General features: G+C 34.9%; 1 protein-coding gene across 1 annotated transcript in view; it reads right to left on the bottom strand.

The window, feature by feature from the left end:
• Positions 1-13,619, bottom strand: part of LOC132304692 (F-box protein At5g65850-like) — a 45,891-nt gene extending 32,272 nt beyond the window's left edge. The window contains exon 1 of the mRNA XM_059802424.1: positions 12,519-13,619. Coding sequence (XP_059658407.1) covers positions 12,519-13,619 — 1,101 coding nt within the window. The remainder of the gene's footprint in view (positions 1-12,518) is intronic.
• Between the last annotated feature and the right edge of the window lie 466 nt (positions 13,620-14,085).

The following is a 14,085-nucleotide window of genomic DNA, read 5'->3' as shown; positions in this document are numbered from 1 at the left end:
CCCTCAAATTTCCATTTTTTCCGGAAAAATCCCTGCTGCCAGGATTTCTTGCTGCCCATTCTGCCTCCTTCACTTGTAAACGGTTAGAAGGAGTTTGGTAACCGGTTACATGTGCATGGGCAGTGTTTTGGTCGAGATTTTTGGCCTCCTAATCGGTTAGGAAGGTCTCCTAACTGGTTAGATGATCTTTGGTTGGCACTTTTTGACCGTTTTGCCCCTTCTTCTTCCGTTAGCCATATCTTCTTCATCCGGACTCCGAATCAAGTGATTCTTGAGTCTAAGTTTATTGATTTTTTGTTGTCTTTCCAATGGTGTGCTCGGTGGAACCCACTTTTAAGCTGGAAATGACATTTTTGCCCCTAGATTCATTCTTGTTCATTTTTGAAACGTTGCTTCCGTATTTGATTCCTTTGGGTTCCGTGACCTCGTTGAGGGTCATAATGGTGTCTTAGAGCCATGTTGTATCTCTAGAGACCGTTGTTTTATCTTTTGCTTCTGCATTTCGGATCCGTTATCGGGTCATCTTTTGGTTCATCACTGACGCATCGGGTTGAAAAACTTGGGCCGTCACAGGTATCGTCGAAGTAATATTTTCCTTCTTTTGGTCCTTCTTTGCTTTCACCGCAAACCCCATCTTCTTCCTAGTGCCAACCATTCTGAAATCACATAATTGAATTGACTTCGGTATGTTCTAAACGGACTGTAAAGGAATACTATGAATCCTAAAATTATGCTTTAAATAAAAGAATACACTACACAGAAGTCAAGTAAAGAATAGATCCTTAGAGACACTTGAATCTGGAGTGCTCTGATACCAACTATGATACCACTCGATTCTAGAGCCATGGGTGATCAAGTCCGAGCACAAAAACGAGGGATGTCAAAACAATTAGGTAATTTAACAAGCATAGAATACTAAAAGAATTAAAAATAAATAAATATGCTGAAAGAAACAAAATAATAAAACCCCATTAATTAATACAATAATAACTCATTCAATAAACCAAATTCTCTGATACCAGTAATTAATTAAAACTATAACTCGGGAATCCATCATGTGGGCCCCTATTAAATCCCAACTAAAAATTTAATTAAACAATATCCAAAACTAAAACATAAAGAAGGAATCCTACGTAGAGTCGGAGGAGTGAATAGATTGTCTCTGCCCAGCATGAACAATCTCTAAGTCTGGAACTAATGACACCTGAAAAATAATGGTGGGTCAGACCCACAAACAAGTTCTAATTTACTACATCCCAAACAAAGACTCAAAACTCGTATACATTCTAGTTAACTCAACAATAACTAATATAGTCCGGTATATATACACACACACACACACATACACATTAAAAGAACCTCACTAAACTATAGGGTTGTCTCAACTTAAATAGCAGACAACATGCAAAACGCACATATAATGGGCATGAGTACCTAAACCTAGCAAGGTACACAACTATCCACTATATCTAGCTACACATCCCTGGCAATTTACGTACCCTAACCACTGATCCTGAAGCTCAAGCTCATCTCATAGTATATAACTATACATATATAATATCCACCCTATCCAAACATAAAGTAAACTATCCAATCATATATTTCAATATTATGTCATTCAACTATTTTGTTGACCTGACAAGCATAAGTAGGACTTAATTCTATGGTTAATCCATTCCGTTATAAATATAAATAGGTTCGACTTAACTATTCCATTAATCCGTCCCTAATATGCCCCCATATTATTTTTAATAGTGCATTAATCTATACAATCCAACCATATTAATATATTATCAAAGAGCCTCTAACTTATTAGCTACCTTCATGATCACATCCCATACAAACATTAATCTCATTCACAATATATAAATCAGAGATAGATTAAATACTACAGCTATAGACCATTTTTATAGATCACAAGGACATTCGTTCATATAACTAAATCATAATTAATAATATGAAATTAATTAAACACATAAAACATTATCCCAAAAATGATTTACAATTCAATAATTAAATAAACTCATTTATTAATACAATTACGTGCATTAAAAATAAATACCACGTTACTACCAATTTAAACATTATCTTTATTTTTCTACTGAAGTGATAAAATCACCCGACCACTAACTAGTGTTCAAAAGTGGTTATATTAATTAACCACATAACACGTTACACATTATATTAATATTCATGCTAAAAGTCTAACATCTAACCAATATATCATTATCCTATCGGTTAAAACAATTTTAGGACAATATATATATATATAAATAAATTAATATAACATATGATATAATTTTTACCTATACGTAACAATGTAACGTTATCCAAATAGCCAATAACCACTTACCCAAAGCCGAATACCGCTTACAGTGTTAAAACAATTCCAAAAACCATTAAAATCAGATAACAAAATATGTTGCCTAAATAGGATATTTCGGTCGACCGATACCCCTAATTCCGTCGGCCGAAACATCCACATCGGCCGAAACATGTTGTCTTCTTCTTCGTCTCTGACAAATTTTTACTCTTTTTATCTCCATTGTTGATGTCCTATGAATCAAATCTACGTCCCAAAGTGTAATACCCCTAATTTTAAAAGGATAGTCTCGGTATTTTCTTTTATGGTTTTTGTGCATTTTTAAATTCTTTACTTGATAATTTGTCTATTTGTTTAATTGTAAATCGTTTAATTGTTTAAAGTTTATTTTTCTATTTGTTTAATTGTAAATTGTTTAATTGTTTAAAGTGATTTCTTTGTGTAATTAAATTTTATTCCTTTCATTAATTGGTTAAATTCCTTTATTTGTTTAACTGGCATTATTTATGTAATTGTAATTTATTTTGTTTTATGTGGATGTTAATTAATTGTTTAAAGTCAAGTGTATAATTTTATTAATGGATGGGTTGGATTAAATGGGTACGGTTAATACCCATGAATTTATATACATGTATGTATGGGTATATATGTATATGTGGATTAGTTTAATAATTATTAATTATTAATAATTGAATTATAATTTTATCATTATATATGGTGTATTATAAATTCTAGAGTTTTATATAGTTTCATGGGTTGTCGACTTAATGGTATTTTTATTTTATTTTTCTTTTCCTTCTCTTAATGTAATTAGGGTTAGAGTTGTATATGCCTATAAGTATAACCGTATAAGTCTACCAAGAGTTTTAGAACCCTATTCACGTACTGAGAGGCAGAGAGAAATAGAAAGGGATTTAAGAGGAAAATAGAGAGAACCAGTTAGGGTTTTGGCCGTCAATTAAAGGTCGGACCAAGGAGGAAGGAAGAGGTTGATTATGGGTTAGAACTAGAGCAGTAGGAGGCTTGACGGTAGTCAGAACTCGCCGGGAAAATCTAGGAAGACAGTGTTGAGATTTTGATTCAAAATCTCACAGGCAAGTTCTATTTCTTACTCTTTTCCTTTGACCTGTGTTCTGTGTATGCCTAGGTAGTCTCCAGGAACTAAACGGATATTAAAAGTGATTAGTATGCATGTTAATTCAGCTATTAAACTGTATTATATGCGTTGATTAATTGAATTTGATTTACGGTATAACTTATTTTAAATTCTGTTTTAAATTTCTTGTAACGATGTATACTGGGTTTTAATAATTTTTTGGATGATTTGGGATGTAGTTGGACCTCTAGGAACTTAAAATAAAACATTACAGAGGGTTTTGAATGTTATCGGAGACGAGGACGATGACAGGAAGCATGGACATAGCCGGCTCCTTTTGTTTTTTCAGTGGACGACCTCTGTGAGAGAAAGAGCTGGCTCCATAGAATTAGGGAGCCAACTCCCTTGGTCACAAAGCTGGCTCCCAAGGTTAGGGAGCCGGCTCCCTTGTGTGGGAGCTTGCTCTCACACTTTGAGAGCAAGCTCTCGTGCATAGTAACTTTCTGGAATATTTTTTTTTAAAAGCACAGTTTTGTTTTTAGATTTTTGGACTGTTTTGGGTTGATATTAAGGGTTCTAAATATTGTTTTATGATGTATTAAAACTCCTTATTGCATAATTTTTTTTCTATATGCTAATGGATTTAACAGTAGGAAGGTTTTAAACAACCTTGCATGCTATTAACGGATAAGGGATATATTTGCTTTAATTTTATTCTAGCAACTTAACGGACTGTGATATGATTTTTTTTAAAATCTGTATTGGATGCATAATAGGGTCATATATTTATTAGATTTTGTTATGCTTATACTAGACTTTAATTGATGAACCATTAAATACTGTTCTATCAATTGTAGGGATGTTATTCTGGACTTTAATTGATGAACCATTAAATAATATTCTATCAATTACATGGATGTTATTCTGGATTTTAATTGATGAACCATTAAATTCTGTTTCTATCAATTATATAGATTTTGTGGATTTTATTTGATGTACTGTTTTAAGTGTTGCATCATTTATGGATCATGTGCATTATATGCACCGATATAGGACGGTAGCATATTAGGGATGGATTAAACCAAAATGCTAATTCCTACCTATTCATACATACGGAATGGATTAACTAAAATAGTTAAATCCTACATGGATTCATGTCTTGTCAACTGAAACATTTGAACGGCATATTGGATATTTGTTTTATATTCTGTATTAGGAAGGATTATATATATATATAATTATGGTACCGTGATATAAGCTTAAGTCTCAGAGTCAATGGTTAGGGTGCGTATATGCAGTAGGATGCATAACTGGCTATGATAGGTTGATGTATACCCTATTAGGCTTAGGTACTTATGCCCACTTCAGGTGCGATTTGCATGTTACTTTCTATTCAGGTTGAGACCCCCTTTGTAGTCCAATGAGAGTCCATTAGTGTGGATATATATATATATGGACTAGATAGCTATTGTTGAGATATCTAGGATATATCTGCGTATCGAGTCTCTATTTGGATTGTAGTTAAAATAGAATTTGTTCGTGGGCCTAACCTATTATTATTTTTCAAGTATTGGACGGTTCCAGTCTTAGAGCTTGTTCGTGCTGAGCAGAGACGGTCACTCATTCTTTCGACTACGTAGGATTTCTATTTTTATTTAGTTTCGATTTCCTTTTTAGTTTAGTTTATCTTCAGTTGGGATTTTAATAGGGGTCCACTAGATGGATTCCCGAGTTGTTTAATTAATGGAGGATTTGGATTATTGGATTTTAATTATATATTTTTGAGGATTTATAATTTAGAATTCTTTCAGTTTTATCATTTATTTTTTAATTCATTTTGTATTCCGTGTTCATTTAAATATTAATTGTCTGGTATCCCCCGGATCTGTGCTCAGACTTGATCACCCGTGGCTCTAGAATCGAGGGGTATCACAGTTGGTATCAGAGCGCTCCAGGTTCAAGTGTCTCTAGGATCTTATAGTATAAGACTTCCACATAGCGTATTCTATTGTTTAGAGCTTAAGTTTAGGATTCGTTGTATTCCTTTACGGTTCGCTTAGAATGTACTGATGTCAAGTTTATTCTATAATTTCAGAATGTTTGGCACTAGGAAAATGATGTGGTCCATGATGAAAGCAAAGAAGGACCCACAAGGAAGAAAAAGATTACTCCGACGATTCCCCTGCGAAGGCTGACCAAGAAAGCAGAATTGGAGACCAAGGAATTGGTTCCAATAGGTGTTGCTTCGGAGTATAAGTCAAGGAAGGTTTCTGGTGTGCGAGATTGGCCACCATACTGTGGACCTAACACAACTTCGGTAGTGCTCGAAGCTGAGCCAAGTGGAGAGGAAGACCTCGAAGAAGACCATGATGGAGGAGATACCGGAGCATCTAAAATAGAGGGTACCGGAGTTCAAGGATGAATGCTCTTTTAAGAGTAATTTTAATTACTAGTAATAGTGGAGGTATTAGTAAAAGTGCAGTACGGATTTAATCACGTACGCTAGTAGTATGTTAAAGAATATTTTACAATTATTCTTTTGACAGTTTATGGTTTAAAGAAGTTTTTAATAAAGTGAACTAGTGGTTTTGGTATCTCTTTTGTGTTTTATGAAAACATTTTAGTGATAATTACATAAATGTTTTTTCTAAATTTTATTGGAACGTGTATGTTACGATGGTAAAGGAATATCACAGTGGAGTGGTTGGTATTTGGTCACGCAAATAAATTTTTGTTGATTACCATGTTGTAGTATAAGATTACCAAGGCGTTTATAAAAGAACTTGTGTAAATCAATACGGTAAATTTTCAAAGGAATAATTCCCGAGATAGAGCGATATTCTAAACGTGAGTAGATTTCAGAGTATTTTGTATACCTTATGTGTTTTGCTCTACGTAGTATTTAGAAATTATGGGTATTTCTACACTGATTAGCGATACTGCCATTTTACATGAGAGTGATAGGCCTGTGACACTAGATATCGGTAGACTCAGATTTCTAGCCAATCTATTAGTCCTAGACATGCACACTTATGATGTAGTACTTGGGATGGATTGGTTATCTTACTACCATGCCCAGGTTAATTGTTATGATAGGTCTATTATTTTCACCATACCCCGACAGGATATGTACGTCGTCGCTATGCCACGTTCCAACAAGGTTACTAGCACTTATTTGTTTTATGTGGAGGAGGAAACAGAGGAGGAGATTACTGTGTCATTGGATAGCATATCAATCGTACAGGAATTTTTAGATGTTTTTTAAGAGATTCCAGGGTTGCCACCTAGTTGAGAGATAGACTTGGTGATTGAATTAGCTCCAGGCACTACGCCTATTGCTAGAGCACCATATAGGATGGCACTAGTGGAGATGCGAGAGCTGAGGGATCAGATTCAGCACTTACTCGGCTACAGTTTTATTTATAGGAGTACTTCACCCTAGGGAGCACCAGTTCTATTTGTGAAGAAGAAGGATAATTCACTCCACCTGGGTATAGATTACAGAGAGTTGAACAAGGTTACTATTCGCAACAAGTATCCTTTACCCAAGATCGATGATCCTTTTTGATCAGTTGAAGGGAGCTACATACTTCTCTAAAATTGATCTACCGTTCTGGATAGCATCAACTACAGGTTAGGGAGCAGGATGTTCCCAGGATAGCGATTCTCACTAGATATGGTTCTTATGAGTTTCGTGTGATGCCTATCAAATTGACTAACGCACCAGCAGTTTTTATGAATTTGGTGGATCGAGTATTCAAGGCTTACTTAGATCAATTTATTATCGTCTTCATTGATGATATTTTGATTTATTCTAAGTTGAAGGATGATCATGGAAGATATCTTCATATAGTGTTACAGACGCTTCAAGAACACCAGTTATATGCCAAGTTCTAGAAGTATGAATTTTGACAGCGGGAAGTGAAGTTTCTGGGTCACGTGGTGTCAGAAAGGGGAATAACGGTAGATCCAGCCAAGGTTTCAACAGTAGTCGAGTGGGGATAGCCTACTTCACCTACCGAGATTTGGAGTTTCTTAGGCTTGGCAGAATATTATCGTAAGTTCATCCAGAGGTTCTCAAAGATAGAGGGACCACTCACTCATTTGACTAAGAAAGGTGTACGGTTCGTGTGGGATGAACACTGTCAAAAAGCTTTTGATGAGCTAAAGAACAAGTTGACTTCTGCACCGGTTCTATCTACTCCACAGAGCGGGATAGAATATCTTGTCTATACAGATACTTCTTTACAAAATCTTGGATGTGTTTTGATGCAGGAGGAGCGACCAATTTCGTATAAATCTCGAAAGCTTAAGCCTCATAAGCTTCATTATCCAACACATGATTTGGAGTTGGCAATTGTAGTCTTTGCCTTACGCATTTTGAGGCATTATCTGTTGGGAGAATCTTTCAGATTATTTAGTGATCACAAAAGTCTACAGTATTTGTTCACTTAGCAGGAGCTGAATATGAGACAGCGTAGATGGTTAGAGTTTGTGAATGACTATCATTTCTCTATACAGTACCATCCAGGGAAAGCGAATGTGATGGCAGATGCACTTAGTCGCCAACCCTATACGAGTCTCTCTGTTTTATTCACTATTGAGTGGAATGTTTTGAAGACCGTTGACGAGTTGTCTGATGCTTTTATTGCTTGCATGGTAGTTACACCTTCTATCATTCACAAAGTTCTGGAAGCATAACTCACGGATCAGCAGTGCATTGACAAAGTTGCAGAGATAGCTTTTGAGGAGGTTCCATTTTACTATATTGGGACTGATGGAGGTTTGAGGTACAAAGGGCGTTTAATGGTACCTTCTGCTGACGATTTGAGGAAGGATGTGATGATTGAGACTTATCACTCTGAGTTTTTCTGTTTATCCAAGAGGAGACAAGATGTATCAAGATATGAAGTGGCAGTTTTGGTGGGCAGGTATGAGAGGGACAATTCTATTTTTGTCTCTCAGTGTAGTACTTATCAGATGGTCAAGATTGATCATAAGAGGCCGTTAGGAGCTCTACAGCCACTACCTATACTAGAGTGGAAGTGGGAGAGTATTTCTATGGATTTTGTGGAGGGATTGCCTAATTCATTTACGGATCACAATTCCATAAATGAATTAGGCAATCGGAGTATGGTGGTGGATTAAAACCGTACTCTTGAGATCACTTTAGGGCTACTAACTCATGGGTACCTTTCCCCTAATGCGCACTATAGTGTAGAGGGACATTCCCCCGTAGTAGAACCGAGTCCTAGCCATGTCAATTCTTAATTGATATCCCAAGTCCCAAAATCAACAAGTTGTGCAAGTCAAGATTGTATCAAAATACAATAAATGCATTAACCACATATCATGCACAACCAAGATTTTGGAACACACAAGTCATGCCCTAAGTTCTCAACTATGATGGCATGTGAAATGTCAAGAAATCAATGTGTGCATTTATATAGACCACAACCAAGATAAATAGCACATGGAATTCATCGAAGCAAATATACCATAAATATAAGATACATGATTCAATTGTATACTAAACAACACATGTGTGAATAAACCATTCCGAAACAAATGAGCATGTTCATTAAGCACATTAATGAAACCAAGATACAAGAAGTCTAGATACATGATATCAAGGCATGATTAACTCGAGGGAGACATAAAAGGAAATTTAATCTACTTAAGGGATTAAATTATCAAGGTTACATGGCAAGTCCAAATGTTCTACGAACAAGTTATATCAAGGATCATGTCAAGGCTAAGTTCAATGTCAAGTTTCAAGTTCATTTCATACACGACACAACCATGTGAGTTAAGTTCCATACAAGAGAAATGAATAAATATAAGTTTCAAAACTTATCCGATTATGCTCAATGTAATACACGTGAATGAACTTATCAAGAAAATCATGAATACAAGGTTAGAAACTTAATCAAGTGCATAGAACCATTAAATGGATTTTAATTATTTTATTTAATTAAAATCTCTAGATTTTGAAAGTCATCCAAATGACCTCAATTTAATATATGTTATACAACATGTCACAACTTGATTTAAAAACACGATACAAGTACATTTCATGCAAGGTATGGCCACGAGTATTAAACTTTAATACTAGAAAAATAATAATTAAAAGGTTTCAAAACCTAATCAAATATTCTAAATTTAATATATGTGAAACTATATGACATGCATATCAAGAATTTCAAGTCAGAAATCCAACGGGATGAATAGTACACTTGGAGCAATTTAATTAATCTAATTAATTAAATATTATTAGATTTCAAAACTTCTCCGATTACTCTCAAATTAAACTATGTTGAAGAGCATGCTAAGGCCTATTATAATATACTATCACATGTTGATTTAAAGCTAGATAAGGCCACATTTAATATTTTATTCAAGATAAATATTAAATAAAATCTTCATTACTTGTCCAAATAATCTAGATTTAATATATATCAATCTACATATCAAGGGGTAATATTCTATTATGCCACATGATTAAACAAAGTTATGGACAACCGGGAAAATTAAACCCTTCACAAGAAAAATAAATAATAAAATCTCTAGATTTTGTGATTCAAGCATGCAACCAAGTTGTATAAGCATCACAAGCATGTAATATAGCAAGAAAGTAAATTATAACACCCCCTACCTCAATTTGAGATGAAAACCCCAAATCCCCACCGGAAGAAAAGTGTTCCGAAACTGCCGAAATCGAAGGGTTTTGTCGGGGACAACACAATCTACATGAATCCGAAGGAAGCCTCATGAAAATCACAACTTGACCTCAAACCCAAACTCAAGAAATGATCAGAAATGAATTCTAATAAGGGGGAATGGTAGAACACGTCGAGGGGGACAAAAAATGTGAAGGCCGAAGACTTTTTACTTAGGAAAAGTATATCAAAGGAGGAGAGAGAAGGTGGCAGCTCCATGGGCATCCATGGCTGCTTCAGGTCGTGCATGGAGAGTGGGGAAGATGAAAAATGAAATATCTCATCCCCCTTTTATAGAAATCTCAAAAAGTGCCCCGAACGGGCCCCACCGGGTCCGGAAAAGTGGATTTTGAGCAAACGTGCTTAAATGGCAAAACTCTGTAAGCGAAAAAGATTGAAAATGAGAAAATATGAACAACAGAAGAAATGGCGTTAAAAACTGAGTCCCGAGTAGAGAGTTATGCCCCGAACAAGTTCGGCTGCAATAGGGTCTAGAAACTCTGAAACTGGAGAAAAATGACCAGAAGGAAATCCCAAGGGTCCATGACTTAACGAAATGTGAAAATGAATCATGTACGAGGATCCAGGCTCCAGACGAGACATTTTGTAATAACTTTCGTTAATTGCACAATGGCCCCTACAAAAAGGGTTAACTGCGAAACTGCCCCAAAATGAAAATATCTTCCAAAAGATATTTTCTTAGATGCCCCTGAAATAAAATATCTTCAAAAGATATTTATGAAAAACACCCCAAGAATTGAGAAAGATTATGAAGAATTGTGCATCTATGCCCCTATGGACACCAAGAGCAACTAGAGTACTTTCTTGCAAAAGTAAAAATACGTATTTCGAGGAAACCACTCAAGATGAAGGCACGTGAAGTCAAAAACTAACTCTGAGAATGAAAAGTGAGGTTTTGCCAAACAAGTGACAAATGGGGAAAAGACAAAATAGGGAAAAAGACGAAACAGGGAAAACGATGAAAGGCGCATAGTGTCCGAAAAGCGAAAATGCAGAAATGACTTGGTCCTCAAAGGAAGTTATCAATCCACAGAAAAGAGTCTCGGAAACCATTTCTGAGCACTTGAGACGACACTAAGCGACAAGAAACAGAGCTTAGAAAAGAAAATTAAACGGAAAAAATTTATCCGTAAAATTTCAAGAAAATAGAAATGGAGGTAAATGACCGGGTCGTTACAAATATAAACACATGAACAGTAATTTCAGATTTTGTTCATGCAATTATATTTAAATAATTTAATTAAATTTCTGGAACTAATCTAGCATATATAGATGATGAATCAAAGGGGAAGATAAGAAATAGAACTTGCCTTAAGGATTTTTTTATTAAAAACCCTAGCCTCCTTTCTCTTTCTCTTCATTTTCTCTCTCTAAACTCTTTGCATTTTCTCTAAAATAAATTACGTTAATAATTTCTAGCCCCATTTTACTAACCTATAGTTATATATTTATAGACTAAATAATAACCCTAATCATTTTCCCAAACTAAGTCTACTTTATAAGGAAAATAATAAAAATAAAAGAAAAAATAAAAAGTTAACTAAATATATTAATATATTACGTATATATATATATATATATATATATATATATATACAGCTATCCATGGATAATTATCCATACCGATTAAACCTCCTATCCAAGTAGTCCATGAAACCCAAATCGTTGGTCCATTACTATTATCCATATCCATACAAATAAAAATGAAAATATAAAATAAATATTTAATCATTTAATCTATAATTAATTACAAATAACCAAACACGTCATTTAAACAAATACATCAATTAAATCATTTAATTCAATTAGACCATTTAAGCACATCGATGTAGAAATATATCTGATTTTCTTTGATCGTCGTGATGCAATTGTATGATCACGATCAAGATTTGAACACCACAACTCTAAACTCACTATGTGTTTATGTGTATGTGTTCTAAAAAGATGACAGATAAATCTCTTGAATTTACTGCAAAAAAAACTTCCTAAGGCTTTTACAAATAATGAAGTTGTAACACTAAAGCCATTAACAATGTAATACCCCTAATTTTAAAAGGATAGTCTCGGTATTATTTTAATTATTTTAATTGCAATTTTTATTATTTATTTGATTATTTGACTATTTGATTACGTGTTTAAATTGAATTTATTATTTAATTGTAAAAAAATCCAACCAAGCGTGAATAACGAAAATTGATAGTTGCCAATTATGTAGATCAAATTGTCCTCTTCTTGTTCTTGTTTTTCCTCTTCTTGTTCTTGTTCTTCAAATCCCCTTTAATTTGAATAAGCTTTCCACATGTTTGGTCAAATGGAGAAAGTGTGGCTTTACATCTAACAACTCAGACAGTTTGCATACCCTCAATGTTTTCCTTTCCAGATTATAGTATAACAATTCTGATAATTCTGATAATCTTGAACTTACTTTTATTAAAATTTCACCAGTGTGGATGGTACCAACTGGTGTTAAAAACAGTTCATTCTCATCCGCAGTATAACAAGATGGAAGGATGATACTGTGCCTACTCCACACTTGCTTGGTGTAGTCTTCTAATATCCAAATCGTTGTAACACAAGTATCAATCAGAGCCAAATGTTCGCCGACTTGTATGGAATAAGCAATACTACGACTAGCGGTGTCCCGATCACAAAATCCAATTCCAGTCGTCCCTTGGGGAAGAGGTATTATTCCGAACTTCTCATTCCTTACCTCGAAAGCTACTATCACTGGTAGATCGCTCCAATCGTTAATCTTACGAGACTCGTTAATCTTACCTAAACAGTATATAACATCGGCAACGTAACAAAACTGTCGTTCAACATAAAATCTGTTTAATTGATGCGGGACAGAATCAATGTCTCTCCATGAATGATCTGTACCGAGAGTCATAATCTTGTACCGGACATCTCCAATTTCCAGTGATCTGTCCTTTCTTCGGGTATTAATGCAAAACATGCTTACAACTTTGTATTTCTTGGAGGAAGAATCAAACCCTAAATAGCATTGCGAAAGGGTTTTGTATTTGTTGACACCCAATGGCACCACTGGCATGATATCAGCGGTCTTCATGGGTGGAAGAGCTTTGCTTTCTCTTCTGCTAGGATTCAATATACTGTTGCTTGTACAGACTAAGCCATTCACGGACTGAATAGGGGTAGGAAACCCTGATTCATCCGTAGGATTCTCCAAATTTAACTCGTGGTCGTGGTCGAGCTCGGACAGATCTAGAATGTCAATGGCAGGGCTTCCTTTCGGATCTACAGTGCATAGTGTGACAAATGCTGCTACGAGAAGGTTGATACGGCCGGGCTGAGTCTGGGAGAAAGAATGATGTAAATCAACAAACAAGGGATCGTCAATGACGGAGCACCACAACTTAGAAACACACCTCAATCTCAGCAAAGTTTTAACAGGAAGATGCTTCAGTATCTCCGAGATAATCTCTCTTGGAACTGTCATCTTGTTTGCAAGCTTAGAATTTTCTTCTAGGATTGCAAGTAAAATACAGATTGGCGCGCACACAAATATATATAGCTAGGGTTACCTGACTTTGGGTAGGATTGTATTTTCAGAATCGACTTTGGTTGGGATTTTATTAAAACCTAGTTTCCTTGTCCTAAAAACTTGGGAGAGAAGGAATAAATATATTTATAATTATAATAGAGAGAACCTAACACCGTAAGAAAAACAACCAAGGAAACCTATCCACCCACATAAGGAAAGAAAAATGACCAAAATTAAACTTTCCACCAGAAAATATAGAATATGAAAATTCTCACGCTAAAAGATAGAATTTGGCCGAAAACATCAAAACCTCACCCAAAAAAACACTGTCTCGGCCCGCTTAGCCTTATATATATATATATATATATATATATAATTATCTCTTCCACACCAATAACCAAGAAATTTATTCACATTAAAG

Source organism: Cornus florida, unplaced genomic scaffold (genome assembly GCF_030987335.1).
Source record: "Cornus florida cultivar Cherokee Brave unplaced genomic scaffold, ASM3098733v1 CherokeeBrave_3.0.0_Hap2_Chr04, whole genome shotgun sequence".
Taxonomy (NCBI): domain Eukaryota; kingdom Viridiplantae; phylum Streptophyta; class Magnoliopsida; order Cornales; family Cornaceae; genus Cornus; species Cornus florida.
Note: the sequence above shows the minus strand (reverse complement) of the source record. Positions and strands in the feature narration are given on the sequence as shown.